The 21,462-nt window shown below is 42.2% G+C and overlaps 1 protein-coding gene across 1 annotated transcript in view; it reads right to left on the bottom strand.

Annotated features, from left to right (window-relative positions):
* The window catches only part of LOC144685862 (electrogenic sodium bicarbonate cotransporter 1-like), a 105,180-nt gene extending 84,274 nt beyond the window's left edge, over positions 1–20,906 (bottom strand). The window contains exons 1-4 of the mRNA XM_078550819.1: positions 20,632–20,906; positions 13,788–13,948; positions 7,669–7,821; positions 2,212–2,288 (exon numbers count right to left, since the gene is read on the bottom strand). Of these exons, the coding sequence (XP_078406945.1) occupies positions 2,212–2,288; positions 7,669–7,821; positions 13,788–13,948; positions 20,632–20,906 (666 nt within the window). The remainder of the gene's footprint in view (positions 1–2,211; positions 2,289–7,668; positions 7,822–13,787; positions 13,949–20,631) is intronic.
* Positions 20,907–21,462: the final 556 nt, after the last annotated feature.

Raw genomic sequence — 21,462 nt, 5'->3', positions numbered from 1 at the left:
CTCCGCTGGTTGGAGTCATACCTAGCACAAAGGAAGTTGGTTGTGGTTGTTGGAGGTCAGTCATCTCAGCTCCAGGACATCACTGCAGGAGTTCCTCAGGGTAGTGTCCTCGGCCCAACCATCTTCAGCTGCTTCAGCAATGACCTTCCTTCCATCATAAGGTCAGAAGTGAGGATGTTCGCTGATGATTACACAATGTTAAGCACCATTCGCGACTCCTCAGATGTTGAAGCAGTTCATATCCAAATGCAGCATGACCTGGACAATATCCAAGCTTGGGCTGACAAGTGGCAAGTAACATTTGTGCCACACAAGTGTCAAGCAATGACCATCTCCAACAGGAGAGAATTTAACCACCACCCCATGATGTTCAATGGCATTACCATCACTGAATCCCCCTCTATCAACATCCTGGGGGTTACCATTGTCCAGAAACTGAACTGGACTAGCCATATAAATACTCTGGCTGCAACAGCAGGTCAGAAGCTAGGAATAGTGTGACGAGTAACCCACTTCCTGACTGCCCAAAGCCCGTCCACCACCTACAAGGCACAATTCAGGAGTGTGATTGAATACTCCCCACTTACCTGGTTGAGTGCAACTCCCACAACACTCAAGAAGCTTGACACCATCCAGGACAAAGCAGCCCACTTGATTGGCACCACATTCACTCCCTCCACTGCCAATGCACAGTAGCAGCAGTGTACACCATCTACAAGATGCACTGCAGCAATTCACCAAAGCTCCTTTAACAGCACCTTCCAAACACATGACCACTACCATCTAGTAGGGCAGCAGATAGGTGGGAACACCACCACCTGGAAGTTCCCCTCCAAGTCACTCACCATCTTGACTTGGAAGTATATCGCCACTCCTTTACTGTCGCTGGGTCAAAATCCTGGAACTCCCTCCCTAACAGTACTATAGGTCTACCCACACCACATAGACTGCAGAAGTTCAAGAAGGCAGCTCAACACCACCTTCTCAAGGGCAACTAGGGATGGGCAATAAATGCTGGCTCAGCCAGCGAAGCCCACATCCCATGAATGAATTTTAAAAATGTATTGTAAGTGTGACAAATTTTACATTTTTTTTGTCTTCTTGTTTTATTAAACAATTTCTCCAGTAAATTTCTCTTTATAATTTATTAAACACATAGGGCAGAATTTTTCAGTTGGCATGCGGGGGCAGGCCTGACATGCCAACGCATAAAATGACACGCGATGATGTCAGGCGTGCGTCCCGACGTCATCACGCTGAGTTGCGATGCTTCGTTCAGCGGGCACGCGGCGGAGTCGGCTGCATGCCCACCAATAAGTAAACGGCCTATTAAGGCCATTAAGAATCTAATTAAGGTTATTGTAACCGTTGCCCGTCCCACGAGTTTTCCTAAAGGTTTCCTAAAGCTTTTGTTAAATAAATTTTGAAAATCTTCAGAAAAATAAAAACATGTCCCATCTCATTATTTAATAATTTCAGAAGCCCTTCGATCTCCCTGAGGCAGCTCCGTGCCTCAGAAAGATTGAAGCGTTCTTTTGCACGCACGTGCTGACTCTCCCTCCTACCCCCGCCCTCATAGGTAGCGCTGAGCACTACCGGTTGTATCTTACACTGGGCAGGCCTTAATTGGCCCACCCGCGTAAAATGGCAGTGCGGAGCTGATCATGGTCGGCAATCAGCTCTGCGATCGCCCCTGCCTGATCCCGCCTAGCCTGCCTGTCGCATGAAAAATTCAGGCCACAGTTTTTATTGCCTTTGATCCTTTATACATGTAAATTTTTAGGATGGTTGGAAACTATCTAATCGAATCCCATTGTAAAGTATGTTCATTGTTTGCAATTTTGCCGTTTGCGAGATTTCACAGGACCATAACCCCTGTGAATGGTGGGACTTTACTGTACTTCCTCCAAGCCTGTCTCCTGGAACCTCCTGTGCTGAATGTAAGAATCTATATCCTATATCACAGAAGCTATTACCCAACAAGTCAATAGGTGGTTACAATATTTAATTTTCTAACCATTATTATGTAAATGGTGTTATATTATTAGAAAAGAAAAATTAAAACCACATTTTGTGGATTAGTATGTTGATGTGAATAATTACTTAGAAACCCCAAAATAACCATACTCTCCACCAAAAGAGGTTTGTGAAAGCAAGAGCTGATGATGAAACTTGACACCGTGATAACATGAAAAATAGCCACATACTTACCTGTTCCTGGAGAGGTTTTTCTGAGATTTCATTGGTGAAGTCTGCAGTTGTGTTATAATTCAAAGGGTCAGATTTATCTAAATAGAAAAGTAAAATATTTTGAAAAGATATAGTTTTCATTTCTTTATCAATCCTTGAAATATTCTGAAAACATTTCTGACTGACACATGAGGCACGGCTGAACAATTTTTTAAAATGGTAACGGAGACACCAATAGTGGTCTTGTATACAACAGTGGAAAAATGTTATCTTTTGGCCAACATTGAATGATTTATACACTGTTGTTCAGGTATATAGATTTTCTTTTTGACTTAGTAAATGCTGTGCAAATGTATAAAAACTATAATATTAAAGGATTATCGGAGAGGAATAGCCAAACATTCATCGGTAAATCAAGACAGCATCTTCTGATTTACTACACAATTGAATGTATAGCAAAGATTTAGTCCTGGGCTTTTGTAGCTGTATTATGAGACATGGAAAATCATGGCATTTTACCTTCAATGCTGTGGCACAAAGGTAACATCAGGACAAGGTCCTGCACTACCATTATTGTTGTATTCCATTGGCAGCACATTACCAACCACAGATGTAATAATTGTTCTGTTTGTCTCCCTCCTTACATGTAAATGTTATTTAAGTATATTTATCAGGAAAAAAAAATAAAACACAAATAGCACATTGTGATACATAGCCAGAACAATTTCTATATGCTGGTAGATTATCATGTACCAGTCCAATCTCACTTGGAAAACAATGTGCAATCCTGGTCAACACACAGAACAAAGGAGAGAAGGAGCAGAAGATCAACAAACATTACCTCTAGTATGAAGGGGATAAGGAAAATTAAGGATTTTAAACTCTTCAGCATTTAGTGACAGAGTATACCCTACTGAGGTTTGTAAATATTGAATGCCATTCCAGGGCATTGTTTTAAATTAGGCCAAAAGGGAAAAACTAATTAAAACAAATTTCAGGGCCAGGATTCTACGGCCCCTCCTGCCCAACGAGATATTATGGTCCCGCTGAACTGAATGGAGATTTAAACAGCTCACTGCATCCCCCGGGGGAAGACATGCTGCAGTTGGGCCGTAAAATCCTGGCCCAGGAAAACAATGTATTTAATTCAAAAGGCTACAAATTCAGTGAACTACCAGGTAAAGTAGTGGAATTGAAAACTTTAGGAGAATTCAGGATGCAGTTAGGGTCATAGAAATTTTAGCACAGAAGATGACAATTCAATCCGCAGGCATGATGGGCTGAATGGCCTCCTTCTACACTGTAACAATTCTGTGATTCTGTGAATCCAGTACTTACTGTGCCAGTGACAGCTCCATATTTGAGCTGCTTGCCTTGCTCTTAGGAGTAGTGGCTTGCTAGGCTGGCTAAATTGAAATACTAAAGGGACACTCTTGACGAGCTGAATGGTCTTTTCTCATTCTTATTCTTTTGTGACCTTACCACCAAAGGTGTATTGTTGTATACCTGCAGGGTCATTTCCACAGATTTTCTCATAGTTCTGTGAAAGCATCAAACAAATGTACAGTAGCTGAAATATTTTATCTATATCTACATTTGTTCAAAAGTGCAGATCAGCAAGGGCTTAATTTCATATGACACAGAAACACATGGACAAAACAACACCATTCCCTGGTTAAGTGGCATTTAAATTTTTTCCTCCATTCTCCACCAGTTTTTCTCCTTAAACATTTCCGGAATACCTTTTTGTTACTCATTCTCATGGTCTGAGCATTGCTGACAATGCTGCTGGGGTGAGCGAAAAGGCCCACCTCGGTACTCCGGCACTGTGAAAAAAGAGAATATAACCAAAATCAGCCCTCCAGCCCTTACCCCCCCCCCCCCCCCGCCACTCCCCATGCTCCATCCATACCAACCCATGCCACCTCATGCCACTCCACCCACCCTCATGGCCCCTCATACACTCTATGCCTACCTCTGCCCCTCTACCCACCCCCCCATGGTCTTAATAGCTGCTATGCCAACCGATACCCCTCTCCCATGGCCCATCATACCTACATGCCAACCTGTGCCCTTCCACCCACATCTCATGTCAACCTTTGCCCCTCCACCTGGCCCTTTATAGCCCTATGCCGACTTACTGCCAATCCATCACAACTCATGCCCCCCACCCACCACCCTTTGCTGTTACACCCATGCCAACTCACCCAGTATTCATCATAGGCAGACTTCAGGGCCCATGCTGAGATTACATAAAGTTCTTAAGTATTTATTGATGAATTCACTATTTAAAAAAAAACACTCTGATAAAACCCATTCACTGCATTTAACTTCCTTTAATCCCTTATATGAACAAGCATTTGTATTCATAATCCCACTTCAAAGACTTTATAAGCACTTGAAGCTGTTACTCAAACTGTGAACTAACAGGCAAAGGTATCTGTCAAAAGCAGCTGTTCAAGTGAGCTGACTGGCACCCCACTATAATAATAATAATAGGTCGTGAGATCAGTCATGTAGCAGCCAAATCTGTAATGGTAACCCTCAGGCTGATGTCAACAGACAGAGTGAAATAGCAAGCACAGAATTTTTTTCAACATTGTAGACAATTTTTTCAAATATTTAAAGGGTGGGAGATTTAAATGCCTTTACAGTTCCCTTTTGACAGCTCTCTTTGGTCAGTTCTAATGAGTTCATCCACTTTTATGCACATTCATGTCCACTTGTAACAATTCCAAAGGGCACCTGACCCCTCCCAAAGGTCTCCTGGTGCAAAAGGGTATCCTACCTCTCCAAAGAACTGCAATTAGTTTGAACCTTTTTCTACCAGGTCTAATGTGCACATGTCATTCCCATTCCCTCCTTGTGAAAATCAGATCAGGCTGAAAGCAGCTGCAATTTAACATGTACAGCTGCTTCCGTGAACCATGGATGTGCAAAATTCGACCTTCCCCCGTTTTTCACTGCCCCACCCACCTCCTGCCCCACGCAAAAATGGTGGAAGCCAGGTTCAGGACAGGACTTCCACATTCAGGCCTCTGGAACCATTTTCGCAAAGATGGAGAACCTCTCCTTCTGCACCCGTGTCAGCATTACAGTCAAGTTCAGTCCTCTCCTTAGCTGATGTCCACACATACTATTTTCAGCTAGATGGTGATCCAGAGTGAAAACCTAACCCAAGAGCATTAATGCCACTCTTAACAACTGGACATCTACCTTGATTAGCTAAAATCATTTTGCTGAACAGTGACTGGGAATCAAAGCAACGATATTTCTGGTCTATATGGTTCAGGCAGCCATATTCTCAATCAAAACTAAGTTCTTTAGCTTATCATCATTCCACCACTTTGATTCAAGTGTACACAAAGAATCTCTTACATGCTCAACAATATGATGATAAGTTATGCCGTTGTTACTCTGCTCTCAGCAGAATGGGAGTATGCTACAGTGCCTCAAGAAAGCAATTTAAATCGTACAAGCTATCATCCTGTTTATATTGTGGTGGGAGAATCAGATTTATAAAGCAAATCAGACTTTTACTTCCTACAGTGAACTTGGGAATTATGCCAGTTTGACAACTGTTATATATACACAAGTTACAAGGTATGTTGGTATCTGCTCCCTGGCATCTTAATTGAGCATATTCTCAACTGGTTCACTAAGTGGAGCATGGTCAAGCAGTACCATCTTTGATGAAAGAAAAGCATTGCAGGGCCAGCTGAATTTTTTAGCCTGCGCAACTCTGAAGGACATCAGCCAGAAACACGTCAAGTAGCCCAAAATATGCAACGTCATGACTGAAGGAGGACCTGCCAAAGTGAGAAGCAGCATGATGGAACTGAGATGGTAGGAGCAATGGAAATACAGTAATAATGCAATTCTTTATATATAATTACATTTTGGATAAACACTAGTCTTTTAGTTGTTAGTTACTCATGCCAAATTATCTATCGGCAGCCCAGTTAAGCTGCAGAATTCATGTTTTGATTTCCTAAATACTAAGTTCTTGATTTTTGCTATATTACCTACATAAGGTAATATAATACATACTACATAAGTAAACTACATAAGGATCTGTTACATACAGGGTTAACGTCGGACTGAGTGCAGTACCGTCCACACAGCAATGTAAGAAGGCACATAACCCAGGTCTAGGGATCAGTGTGGTGTTGAACAGAGACTGGTAAAGACCTAAGAATGGAGTAAGCTCCTAGCCTGTACCTTTCCTGTACATATGTAAATAGTTCTACTCGTTCATAAAGACTTACAGTTAACCTACTGAAGCCTATAAGACTTCTTTAAGAGACATCGTTCTGCAACCAACACCCTCCCAACACTACTAGGGAAGTGCAAAGCACAAGCTAATGCCTGTCCCATAGGAAAGGAAATAATTTATGCCTCAGGACCATTCTCACAGCCACATAGGAAGGTACCAGAAGCTGACAATGTCTATTAAACCATACACTAAAATATGGGTTGCTGCTATTGGGGAAGGAGAAATAAAAATGGTCAGAGCTGAAACAAAAAAAAATCTTAAACTTTTCTGAGTAATCAGAGATGCTTGAGCACTGGCGCAAGCTGGGAGTAAGTCCCTTTGCTGCCCTCAACAGGTGTTAAAGGCTGCAGAGGACCTAAAATGAAAGTCAAAACATAGGTGACAAATGTAGTAACATTCATGCCAGGCAATTTCCATATCCAACAGGTGAGAATCCAACAATCTCCCCTTGACATTCAATGGCATTACCATCGCTGAATGCTCCACCTTCAACATCCTGGTGGCGTTACCATTGACCAGAAACTGAACTGGACTAGCCAAATGAATACTGTGGCTACAAGAGCAGGTCAGAGGCTGTGAATTCTGCAGAGAGTAACTCACATCCTGACTACCCCAAAGCCTGTCCATCATCTACAAGGCACAAGTCAAGAGTGTGTTGGAATATTCTCCACTTGCCTGGATGAATGTAGCTTCAACAACACTCAAGAAGCTTGACACCATCCAGGACAAAGCAGCCCGCTTGATTAGCACCCCATCACTACCTTGAATATTCACTTCCTTCACCGCTAGCACAAAGTAGCAGCAGTGCATACCATCTACAAGATGCTCCAACAACTCGTCAAGTCTCCTTTGACAGCTTCCAAACTCACAACCTCTACCACCTAGAAGGACAACGGCCACAAATGCATGGGAACACTATCACCTGCAAGTTCCCCTCCATGCCACACACCATTTTGACTTGAAACTATATCGCTGTTCCTTCGCTGGGGCAAAATCCTGGAACTCTCTTCCTAACAGCATTGTGGGTCTAGCTGCACCACATGGACTGCAGCAGTTCAATAAGGCAGCTCACCACCACCTTCTCAAGGGCAATTCAGGATGGCCAATAAATGCTGACCTAGCCAATGACACCCACATCCCATGAACGAATGAAAAAAATGAAAGAGTGTATTATCATTGAATGACTTAAAGAAATGACTTACTTGCACAGGAAACATTCCTCCATAGATCAACCATGGTCTGCATTCTCGACTTTTTTATGTGGTGTCGATGATTCCTAAGAAGGACGTACATGACCTTTTCCTTGAGCACATTTTTAAGATTGCCATTTGTAATTTCATTGTTGACTATTGTCTCTGAAATCAAACAAATTTTAAAGATTATACCCAGTACAGAATTTAATGCTAAATTAATGTGTGTAACAATTATCAAAAATTGTTTTATTTTCTACTGCTAACCTCACTCTTGAAGCCTGACATTTATCAGGGTATGGTTCAACATGGACTAGCAGCCTGTCAGCTTGTCTGAGTGGCTATTTTCCACATGTGAGCCAAGAAAGCGAGTGTCTCCAGGTCACTCAAGGTTGGTCGGCATCAGAGCAGAGCTTGTTCCACTTTTAGTCCGTATTCTCACACACACCGGGTGGAATTTAATCCCATCCTGCGAGGTATGTTTAAAGGGGATGGCGAGGGGGGTTGTGTGGTTGGTGGAAAGAGACATTTAATCGGGCAGGAGACTGGCAGATGGAGACCCTGCCACCTTTGCCCCCTCTCTGCCTTGATTAAATCTGGGGCTCGTGGACAGCCTTCCTGTCCTGCCATCAATTGAGGTGCTTAAGATGGCAATTAATGCCTACTTAAGGGCCTCATTCCACTAACGCTGGTATTCAACCAGCAGGCAGAGGACTTGCCATGCGGGAAGCCTTGCAGGCTCTCAAGGTGGGTCACTCATTGTCGGGCACTCAGTGCCTGATCGAGGGAGCTGGCTCAGAAAGGAGGGACCCGCTGAGAGCCACTCACCTGCCCTTACAGCTGACCTCCACCCCCTACCCCCTTCCTGCAAACAGATATCCTGCCCTCACTCACCTGTGGCCTGGGCTCCCTCAGATACCTGTTAGCACTGCCTTCAATGAACAACTGCCAGCCTCTGGCCGGCAACTACTGTGGGACAGAGCTTCCGCCTCGGGGTCCTTGATCTCAGAGAAGACCCAATGCTGTCCACTTAAGTGCTTGATGGACACTTAAGGCCGGCCTTCCTGAAAAGAGGGGACACAGGGCTCTCACTGGTTCTCTAGCCAGTAGCAAGACCCCCATCACCTGCGTTAAATACTGCCCACACACACACAAACACACTCCAGCTGGTGTCCCAGGATAACAATCAGGAGAGGGAACTGTGACTAAAATCAGCTGACAAAAACCAGAATTGAACTTCAGACTTTTGGTCAGTACACAGATGGTAGTCTGTGCCTTTACCCACTGCTTTTTGTTCATTCACAGGATGTGGACATTGGTGGTAAAACCAGCATTTATTACCTATCCCTAATTGCCCCTGAAAAGGTGGTGGACAGGCACCTTCCTGAATACAACTAAGTGGCTTGTTAGACCATTGAAAAGGGCAGTTACGTGTCAACCACATTTCTGTGGATCTGGAGTCACTTATGGGCCAGACCGGATGAGGATGGCAAATTTCCTTCCCTATAGGGAATTAGTGATTGACTAGGTCACTGTAAACACCTATTATAGTTTATTGATCTTATGCACTTTGAGGAAAACATAACTCATAGCATTATAATATGTTCAGGTATGAATCACCAGGATCAGATGAGATGCGGCCAAGGATACTGGTGGAAATTGTGGAGGCCCTGGCTATAAATTTCCAATCCTCCTGAGATACAGGGCTGCTTCCTCTGGACTGGAGAATTGCAAATGTTACACCTTGATCAAAAAGGGTGTAAGGATAAACCCAGCAACTACAGGCCAGTCAGTTTAACCTCACTGTTGGGAAAGCTTAATTTGGGATGACAATCACTTGGATAAATATTCATTAATTAAGGAAAGCCAACACAGATTTGTTAAGGGCAAATCCTGTGTAACTAACCTGCTTGAGTTTTTTGATGAGTACTAGAGGATTGATGAGGGTAATGCAATTGATGTGATGTACATAGACTTCCAAAAGGTATCTGATAAAGTGCCACATAACAGACTTGTCAGCAAAGTTAGAGCCCATGGAATAAAAAGGACAGTAGCAACATGGATACAAAATTGGCTAATGACAAGAAACAAAGTAGTGGTGAATGGTTGTTTTTGCACTGGAGGAAGGTATATTAGCGGGGTTCCCCAGGGGTCAGTGTTAGGACCCCTCTTTTCTTGATTAAATATTAATGACCCAGTCTTGGATGTATGGGGCACAATTTCAAAATTTGGGGATGACACAAAACTTGGTATTGTGAACTGTGAAGAGTGATAGACTTCAAGAGAAAATTATACAAGTTAGTGAAATAGGCAGGCAAGGGGCAGAGATGTGTGAAGTGATTCATTTTGGTAGAAAGGACAAGAGGTAATTTTTTTTTAAAGTGTGCAATTCTAAAAAGTGTGCAGGAGCAGAAGGATCTGGGGGTATAAATCATAGGTGGTGGCCAGGCAGGTTAAGAAAGCGGTTAGTAAAGCAAATTGGATCCTGGGCTTTATAAATAGGGGCACAGAGTACAAAAGCAAGGAAGTTATGGTGCACCTGTATAAAACACTAGTTTGGCCGCAGCTGGAGTATTATGTCCAGTTCTAGAAACCACACTTTCGGAAAGATGTAAAGGCATTGGAGAGGGTGCAGAATGGATTCATGAAAATAGTCCCAGGGGTGAGAAACTTCAGTTATGTGGAAAGATTGGAGGAGCTGTGCTGTTCTCCCTAGAGAAAGGAAAATTAAGAGGAGATTTGAAATCTTAAGTGGTCTGGACAGAGTAGGTTAGAAGAAACTTCCTGTTGGTGGAAGGGTCATAAACCAGAGGATACCAGTTAAAGGTGATTGGCAAAAGAAGCAACAGCAACATGAGGAAAATCTTTTTTTAGGCAGTGAGTGGTTAGGATCTGAAATGCACTACCTAAGAGTGTGATGGAGGCAGATTCAATCAAAGCCTTCAAAAGAGAATTGGATAATTATCTGAAGAGAAAAAATTTGCAGGGCTGCAGGGAAAAGGCAAATGAGTGGGACTAGGTGAGTGGCTCTTCTAGACAGCTGGCACACACAAAGGGCTGAATGGCCTTCTTCTGTGCTGTCATCATTCTATGAGCATCATGTAACATTTTAATCTGATGATATCAAAAACCTGAAATTGTACTTTCAATCAAAAATTAAAGAATGTTGTTTTTCAATGTAATTAATAATCTGATAATGAATTTTTGGAAACTCAATTTCTGACTGTGTGATTTTGTTAGCATGTTGTTTATTAAAAAGAAATATAGATGTTCTGTTGTATATCATCTCCTTACCAGCTCAAAGAACTGAGGCCAATTATAGCATCTCAACAATTTTCTCAGCTTAGATTGGTGAGCATTGACCAGGAATGAAGCCTGTGATGTTCTGGCTTGTATATCTTAATGCTGCACCAATTACAATTACAGTTTATTCACAAGACAATTATATACAAAAAGTAGCTGCAGCAAAACAAATTCAAATCTACATAGAGCAGGCTATTTACTGCAGCAGTGGAAAGGTCATCCATGCTGAACTTCCTCCTAACCTCAAGACATGTACACTTGCCATTAGGTGACATTCAGTAGCAGTCAGGAGAAAGAACCATGATTCACATTTGTTCTCCCATTGGGGCTCCAACCCAAATTCACATCCTGATTCCCCAAAGCCTGTCCACAAGTCAGGAGTCTAATGAAATGGTCCCACCGACCTGGATGAGTGCAGCTCCCACAATACATTGAGGCTCAAAACCATCCAGGACAAAGCAGCATCCCATCCACCAGCTTACATTCATTCTCTCCACCATTAAAGGAACATAGGAACAGGAGAAGGCCATTCAGCCCGTCGAGCCTGCTCCACCATTCAATACGATCATGGCTGATTGGACACTTCAATGCCTTTTACCCATACTATCCCCATAACCCTTTACGTTATTGTTAAGCAAAAATTTATCAATCTCTACGTACTCAATGACTGAGCTTCCACGGCCCTCTGGGGTAGAGAATTCCAAAGATTCGCAACCCTCTGAGTAAAGAAATTTCTCCTCGTCTTGGTCCTAAGTGGCTTCCCCCTTATTTTGAAATTGTGTCCCCTGATTCTAGATTCCCCAACCAGGGAAACATTTTACCTGCATCTACCCTGCCTATTCCTTTAAGAATTTTATAGGTTTCAATCAGATCACCTCTCATTCTTTGAAACTCTAGAGAATAGAGGCCCAGTTTCCCCAACCTCTCTTCATAAGACAGTTCCACCATCCCAGAACAAGTCTGGTGAACCTTCGTTGCACTCCCTCTATGGCAATAATATCCTTTCTGAGGTAAGGGGACCAAAACTGCACACAGTACTCCAGGTACAGTCAAACCAAGCTTCTATACAATTGGAGCAAGTCTTCACTACTCCTGTACTCAAATCCTCTTGCGATAAAGGCTAACATTCCATTAGCCTTCCTAATTGCCTGCTGCACCTGCATGTTAGCTTTCAGTGACTTATGGACAAGGACACCCAGGTCCCTTTGTACATCTACACTTTCTAATCTCTTACCATTTAGGAAATACTCTGCACATCTGTTCCTTCTACCAAAATGGATAACCTCACATTTTTCCACATTATATTCCATCTGCCATGTTCTTGCCCACTCACTAAGTCTGTCCGAATCCTCCTGTAGTTGCTTTAAATCTTCCTCACAACACACATTCCTGCCTAGTTTTGCATCATCCGTGAATTTGGAAATATTACATTTGGTCCCCACATCCAAATCATTTATATATATTGTGAACAGCTGAGAACCAAAGTACATATTGGCTACAATTTGTTTCATATATTCACACCCTTTTCCCTTTGGGTAATAGTGGGGAAATATTGGAAGGATCAGCACAGACTGACTAGCAACCTGTTTGAACTGCATCATGAACATTCCTTCCATAGCCAAAACATCCTGGAGTGGGACTTGAACCTGGAGCTTCTAACTCAAGGCAGGGCACTACCTACTAAGCAACAAGACTTCCTATTAGCTATAGTGTATACCACATACAAGATGCACTGCAGCAACTCACCAATGCTTCTTCAACAGCATTTTCCATACCGTGATCTCTGCCAGCTAGAAGATGCATGGGAACACCACCACCAGCAAGTTCCCCTTCAAGTCACACACCATCCTGACTTGGAACTATATTGTCATTCTTTCAATGTTGCTGGGTCAAAATCCTGGAACTCCCTTCCTAACAGCATTGTGGGTGTACATACAGCAAATTATTGTAGTTATTCAAGAAGGTGGCTCACCACCACCTTCTCAAGGGCAATTAGGGATAGTTAATAAATGATGCCCTTATCAATAACACCCGCATCCATATGTGATCTCTGACAGCCTTTTGTCTTGTAAGATGATGGCTTGTGCCGTGGTGGTCAACCCTGTTAAGCATCCCCTTACTGTGGCTCAGGAGCTTCGACCTGGTATGACAGTCTCTGCTGCATTTGCTGCAGGGGAAGAGAGTGGGCTGAGAAGGTGCACTGTTCACTGGCCTCTTTTCTCTGGGCCCTGTTTTCAGTTGGCTGAGCTTTTCATTTCTGCTTGCCACTTCCAATGCCTTTCCAGTCAGTCTCTAATGGGGCTTTTGGCAATGTCCTATTTCCTTGTTGGGAGACCTACTGACAATTCTGCTGTGGCAGGTGGAAGAGGAGAATCATCAGCAGCAGGAAGAAGGAACAATCAGAGCTGCTGCTACAATGATGGCAAATAAAAGGTATTCTATCAGGAATCCTTCTCCTCCCAGCAGTGTTTATATACTGAAGAAAACATAATCTGCACTGTCTGAGGAACAGTCCATAAGGAGGTAGTGTTTCTCTTGGGAACTTGTGTTAGAATTGTGTAGCCTTTTGCAACAAGATCCACAACTAAATGGTGCACAGCTGGCAAATGCTCTTATCAGACAGAAAATATTTATTCTGTGTTGAAGTTTTAAAAGTGCATTTTAGAACTGCATCAGAATATCACAGAGTAGTCTCATCAATATAAACTATTTCTTTACTGTTATAAAAATTAATGTTATAATTTTATAAAATGTTTCATGTGCTATCTTGATTGGTGTAAATATACTTTAATGCTCAGTTACTTAATACAGCACTTATTTATTATTACCTAAAATCTCTTTAAAATTGTTTGCTTCTAAATCAAACAGAAGAGTTCCCCTTTCGATACAGGTACGTAGCTCAAACAAACTGTGTAAGGGCAGTGTGGTAACATGGGGTTTGCTCCACCTTTCGCCTCCTTCTTCTATTTTTTCCTCAAACTTTATCCACCTGTGAACAAATAACAGAATGGGTATTAGAAAATGCATTCTCTTTCACTTGAAGGACTATATACTTGCACAGTAAGTTTATATATTGAGCAAATGAACCATACATAACTTCCACTTATATAGTGCCATTATTATAGAAAATCATTCCAGGGCACTTCAAAAAAACACGAGGAAAACTGGGCCAAAGAAAGAGCTATTACAAAGGTGACCAGAAGGTCCATCAAGGAGATGGGTTTTAAGATGTGTTTTGAAGGAGGAGAGCAAAATCTATGTGTTTAGGGAAGAAATTCCAGTGTTTGTGATCCACACAGTTGAAACCAAGGCTATGGATGTTGCAACTAAGGGAAAGGAATGTCCTGGAAACCGGATTGAGAAGCACAACGAGCTTGTAGGGGACGTGGTTGTGGGAATGGAGGTTAAAATGATAGGGAAATCCAATTTATAGAGTGATTTAATTAAATACAATGATAAAAGTTTAATTTTGACTCCCAGCACCCCCAGTCCTTCGATGTTAGCCATGAAATCATTTGAATAATGAAGCTTGGGGGTGACAAGGATACAGGTGAGGGTCTCAATAGGAGGTGAGCTGAGGTAGGAGCAGAAGTGGGTGATTTTTCATGCAGTCTTTATAATATGGAGTATATGGATTGGAAACTCGGCTCGAGGTTGCACAAGATACAGGATATTCCATTCTGGATCAGACAGAGCCGATGGCAAGGTTATGGATTTGAAGTGGGCACCAAAGATGATTGCTTCATTCTTTCCCATATTTACTTGGAGGGAATTAATTATCCAAGACTTAGGGCAGAATTTTCCCTTTCCCAGGGTTGGGGGGTTCTAGGAGGATGAGGGGAGTAAAAGCATCAAGCTGGCTCCAATGTGTTCCCACCTCCTTGTGCTTTTCCAGAAGGCGGGTTCACAACAATCCACTTGACGGCGGAGGGAATGCAATTAAGGCATTGAATGATCCAATTATCGCCGATTTTACGTCAGTATTACTACCTTCCAAGCATCTGTGTCAGCAACCTGGCAATTCTGAGGAGGCAGCTAACAGCGGGAGGTCGGAGGTGCACTTGATTTGAAGGATGTTAAATGCGCACATGCAAAGAAAAATGGCAATGATGCTGTACATCCTGGGACAGAGGCTTGCCAGTGCTTCAGGATCCTCTAGAGACTGATGTCTCTGACAGTGATGGGGCTGATGCAGGAGTAGGCATTCCCCTGGTTATGATGGCATCTCCATTGAGTTGTGAAGGTTGCCGAACAGCCGCCCTACCAATTGTCTATGACAGATCAAACTCCTGCTCCACAACCTGCCCTTCCCGAGTTGAGTGTCAAATGCATAGGCAGCCTGCCAATCGGCTGCTTCCTGTAAGATTTTGCGGGCAGGCGGGGTGTACCGCTGCAGTGAGTGGGCTTAGGACCCAGAAATTATCCCGATGCTGGAAATTAACCAAGTGGAGTTGATCCATTCTTAATGTCAGACAAACATAGAAGCAGTGGAGGGGTCAAGACAGGTGGTGGAGTTGCAGAGGGATGCCATCTACATACATGTGGAAGCAGACTCCACGTTTGAGGATAAAAATAGAAAATGCTGGAAAAGCTCAGCAAGTCTGGCAGCATCTGTGGAGATAGAAACAGAGCTAACGTTTGGAGTCTGTATGACTCTTCTTCAGAGCTGAAGAGAGGTAGAAATATGATGGGTTTTATACTGTTGAAGAGAAGAATGGAGTAGGTGGAGATCAATGTTAAGAAGGCTGTAAAGTGCCAATATAGAGTGGGGAGGCATTGGGGAGACCAAACACAGGCTGGGTGACTGCTTGCAGAACATCTTTGGTCAGCCCACAAGCACGACCCCAACCTTCCTGTCGCTTGCCATTTCAATTCACCATCTTGCTCTCACACCCACATTTCTGTCCTTGGCCTACTACAGTGTTCCAGTGAAGCCCAATGCAAACTGGAGGAACAGCACCTCATCTTCCGATTAGGCACTTTACAGCCTTCTGGATATAACATTGAGTTCAACAACTTCAGACCATGAACTCTGTCCTCCATATATTATATATCCTTTTATTATTTTTTTTACCCCCCCCCCACCCCCACCCCCGGACCAGTTTGTAACTTATTCTCATATTTTGCTTTCAGAGAGCGCTGACCTTTGATCTGCTCTTGACACCTTCTGCTGACTGACCTTTATGCCACTATCAACACCTGCCTTAGTCTTTAAAACTACCTTTACCACTCCCGTTGTCTTATGTCCATGACATCTTCGTCAAATCTCTCCTGAGTTCCCACCTATCCTTGACCTTCTATGTTGCCCCACCTGCTGCACCTCTCTCTTTAGTCTTTAACGCTACCATTACCACTCCCTTTGTCTTGTATCCATAACATCTTCGTTAAATCTCTCCTGAGCTCCTACCTATTCCTGACCTTCTATTATGTTCCACCTGCTCCCCTCTCTCTTCAACAGTATAAAATCAATCACATTTCTACCTCTCTTCAGGCCTGAAGAAGAATCATGTGGACTCAAAATGTTAACTGTTTCTCCCTCCACAGCTTTTCCAGTATTTCTGTTTTTATTTCAGATTTCCAACATCTGCAGTATTTTGCTTTTATCCACATTTGAAGATGTTGAAAAATGAGAGAGGGGAGTCACGTAGATAAGGACGAGGAGGCAGCTACAGTTAGATCCTTAGGAGTATCCCAAGGTATCAGTATTTGGGTTCAAAGAGAAGCTATTGATAGAAATGCTTGGCTTACAATCAAAGTTAACAGTAGAACCAAGTAAGTTTAGCAGGGGACAGGCACTACATTATGCCAAAATTGAAAAAGGGTCCTCCAACAAGCACAAGATCCTACTTTGAATAAGTTATTGCATCACTCTGGACTACCTAAGAGAAGCCCCATCCATTTTGGTAGGTGGGGCACTTCCTGTTCATATTATGTGCCCACTTGGCACCTGGAAAATGGGTGCAGTGCGATTGAATTCTGAGGCCATTGTTTCTATTTTGGTGATGATGAAGTACAAATGCTCTTCACACTTATTTTAGAAATAAGGGCAGGGAGCAGGTGAAATGAGGTTAAGGGGATAGTTAGTAGTAGAGGAGTCTTTGGTTACCTTTACCCACAGGATGATTCAAGGGTGGTGGGTGATTTTGGCAGAGGAGGGAAAGGCATGGTGGAGCCTGGTGTCTGCCAGATCGGGTGATAGATGTCTAAGCCAGTTGTGCTCCAAGTATGCTGAAGTTAACAGAAGAAGGAGGCCCCCAGTTCCATTCTATATTGAGCTAATGTCGCCATGGACAACAATAGAGGTATTACAATTGGCCTCAATGCTCCTAGGTTAGAAAAAATACAACACTACTCATTGTCAAATCACATACACGAAGATTCCTTCAATAGCACCTTCCAAACCTGCGAACTCTACTACTTAGAAGGACAAGGGCAGCAGATGCATAGGAACACCACCACCTGCAAGTTCCTCTTCAAGCCACACACCACCCTGACTTGGAACTTTATCGCTGGGTCAAAAACCTGGAACACCCTCCCTAAAAGCATGGTGGGAGTGCCTTTTTTTTAATTCATTCATGGGATGTAGCTGACTAGGCCAGCATTTATTGCCCATCCCTTAGTCTCCTTGTTGAGAGGGCATTTAAGAGTCAGCCACATCGCTGTGGGTCTGGAGTCACATGTTGGCCAGACCAGGTAAGGACAGCAGATTTCCTTCCCTAAAGGACATTCGTGAACCAGCTAGGTTTTTACAATAATCGACAATGGTTTCATGGTCATCATTAGACTTTTAATTCCAGATTTCTGATTAGACTTTCCAGATTAGACTTTTAATTCCAGATTAATTCCTACAGCAGGTGGACTACAATGGTTCAGGAAGGCAGTTGACCACCGCTTTCTCAAGGGCAAATATGGATGGGCAATAAATGCTGGCCTTGCCAGTGACACTTGTGTCCCTTGAAAGAATAAAAAAAAGTGAATTAGTGAAGGTTATGGCAAGTGCCATAGCAATTTACATAAAGGGATATGGGGATAGTGGGAAAAATGGCGCAAGAGGTAGATGATCAACCATGATCTGTTCGAATGGCGGAGCAGGCTCGACGGGCTAAATGGCCTAATCCTGCTTCTATTTCCTATGTTCCAAAGAATCAACATCTTCAGGGTGGTGAGGGTGTGCAGGGAGAAAATCATCGAGAAGAAAAATGAAGATTTAAATGTGATTATTTTTGCCAATTTTATATAGATATACTTGGAAGTTACAAAGAAACTGAACAGTCCATGTCTGTATTTACCCTCCACATGTGCATTTTATCCTGTGTACTCCTGAATGCACCGACAAATGCTGTGGTACTGTTTCACAGAGCACTAAACAGCCCTCCACTATCTCAACCAACTAGCTATTCTTCCTGAGTGCCTAGACAGAGTGCTGGCAGGCCATTCAATACAAAATGTATTTATCATGCAAACTCAGTTGATTTTATTTAACATATGAATGTGTGGTAGCTAGCATTTGACTCATTAAAAAAAAACTTAGGTCACCTCACCAATAACATTTGTGACAGGCACTCCCTTCATTCATCATGAAAGATCTTGCTCTGAACATTGGGAAGTAACTTTAAATTAGCACAATCAAACATGTATTATGTTAATAAACAACATACTTCTTTCCATTTTGAAAGTGTAATCCGCAATGGGGCATAATTCCATAAATAGCAGCCACCCATTGTTGCTGCAGGAGTTGAACACTGAGTATTGATAGGTTCTTTGAACATGCAGGACATTATAGGTAAACCTGATCATTTTCTCACCTGGAGTATAAATGTGGTCACTTTCCAGCAGGAGTCAGTGATCAAGAGCAGGAATCCTGACTATTTATTTCCTTCTCAGTTAGGTACAGAGGGCATTTGGAGCATGCCTATTGCTGACTCACCGAGATCAGCTAATTTAATGTATAACAGAAATCAAACTGGGGACCTTCCTGGATTGTATGCCTCAGTACAACAGCAAATGGTGCATTAGCTCCAGTGTGCATCTGTGATGCTTTTTGTATTCACGTTGTTTATAGGTGCTTCACCACTATAGTTGAAGCTCTAGCCTAGGAAGTCAGTGCATGATGAAAGACACACTAGGCTAGTTTTACTGCTGAAATGGGCTTATGCAGAACTTTACAAAGTTGTCCCATAAAAGAAATATTAGAAATAACTGATTAGACAGGTGAGGCTTCCAAGATCCAATCAGTAAAGGTACAATTCTGCTGTGGTACTGAGCCAAAAAGCAAGTGCTATGTTTGATTCCTGGTGTATGAGGAGTTATAAGCCAGGATAGCAGATGTAGCATTGCAGTTTGTTCATATCCCAAGGAAGGGAAATATCAGCCAGATGACAATAGGATCAAGCTTGACTGACAAGGAAGTAACCGATAGAGAATTGCTGCCTAAAGGGCTCTCGAGAGAAGCTCCCAGTGTTCAACTCCTGCAGCAACAATGGGTGGCTGCCATTTATGGAACTATGCCCCATTGCAGATTACACTTTCAAAATGGAAAGAAGTAAGTTGTTTATAAATATAATACAAGTTTGATTGTGCTAATTTCAAGTTACTTACCAATGTTCAGAACAAAATTGGAGGATGGCCAGTTGCTATGCAGCCACACCACAATGAATCAAAGAAAAAAATAGAAAGAAACTCCAGATAGGATGAGGGATAATCATTCACCATTCATAGTAATTACTCTTGGATTTACCTTCTCCATTAACAATTAGAGGTGTGATTTTATTCTAACGTCATTTATCTCAGAGGAAAATACTAAAATTGGACAGAAAAAGCATTAACAATTAGTGTGTGGCTTTCTGTGGGACTCCTCAGAGATAAGACTGCTCTAATCATATAATTAAAGATCCTTTGAGTTCAAAATCTATTTATTTCTTTCCCTAATGTGGCATACCCTTAATTTAGTTTAAATTAATTAAGCTGTTACATTAATACAGATGTGTGGGAGAGTTTTTAAGTAATACTGCTGATCAAAGTTAATCCCTCAGTATTTGAATACAGATGAACATGGGCTATCCTGAAGGTTCAGCAAGTTTAACTAGTGAACATATGAGCCACACAGATCTACCAGATTCTATCACATTTTATGCTAAATTACTTAATTTTAGCTGTGGTTGGGATACTGTTGCTACGACTGGTATACATACCTTTGTTACAGGGAAAGGAAAGTCAAACCTTTGCCTGATTATAAATGTATGGGGTGAAGTGAGAACATGAGTGGGCTCAGCTGCAAAGCATCTACACTCCTATTGTCTGTCAAGGCACACATATACCCAATTAGTCATTATTCATGTGCGTGTGTGTAAGATATCCAGGTGGTACCTGTGAAACGTTTCCCACAGAGCCAATGTCTTTAGGTGAGGTGGAAGGAAGAAAATGATGACACACATTGCAAGGAAAATCAGTCTCCCTTTACAAGATAGAGAGGACTTTTCCAAGCACTGCAAAAAAGTAGCAAATGAAATCAGATATATAAAGAATTTTTTTTTTTTTACTTGTTTAGTACTTTGAGGTATTTACTTATATATTTTCTTTGAATTTTGTACCAAAATATTGTTGCATGTATTAGTGCATTTTTAAAAATTGAACTCCAAATATGTGCAAGATACATAAATAAATGACTCTTACCTTGCTGTTTCTTTCCATTGCAATTCTTTCTCATTGACAAGAAAAAGCTCATCTAGTTCAGTGAAGAGAAGAGGGGCTATGGGTTCATCCTCCTCACCCAATAAAGAGCAGATTCTCTTGGTAGCAGGTGAAGCACTTGAAGTAAATATACCTCTACTTACTGCTTGTGAGACTATAAGGGAATTGTGGCTCTGCAGTTCTGTTTTGCATACACAATCATTGGGTGTTTCATTAGTCTTATGGGGAAGCAGCTCTTTTGTCTCTTCAGGTGTCATTGCTCAACTGGAAAAGTGCACACTGGAATCCAAAATTACTTGCTTCTGTAGCAAGTGTGAAGTACGACTGAAGTTTTGCCCCTTAAATGCAGTGACCTACTGATTCTCAGCCACCAAAATTACTGAATACAGTCCTGAAAACAGTGGAGCTTTACCAGTATATCACAGATAAAGCTTGTTCTGTCCAGACTGATGCAGCTCGTGTTACTAAAGTATGATGTGCCACTGCAAAAACAACAGCTCTCCCTTCCCGGATCCCTGAATTCTGCAAAACACCTAACAAATATAGTCATTAGGTATGCATGTAATAAACCATGCTCCTTACTATTTATTTTTGTATAGCAGATGAACATATTTTCAGAGATAATATTTGTAAAACAACATTTGCTGATGTTTCAGTGGCTACAATTTTGACTATGTATTAATTAAATGATTTTCTCTTTTCCAATTAAGGTTTAGACTGATGCTGGAGTGCGGTTCTGTAGGTTACCTACAGGACCTTCCAACAAAGCTATTCTCCACGTGTTGGATCACTGCTAGCAAACTATTTGACCAA

Source organism: Cetorhinus maximus, chromosome 10 (genome assembly GCF_964194155.1).
Source record: "Cetorhinus maximus chromosome 10, sCetMax3.hap1.1, whole genome shotgun sequence".
NCBI lineage: Eukaryota > Metazoa > Chordata > Chondrichthyes > Lamniformes > Cetorhinidae > Cetorhinus > Cetorhinus maximus.
The sequence above is the reverse complement of the archived record's forward strand: the minus strand, read 5'-3'. Positions and strand labels throughout refer to the sequence as shown.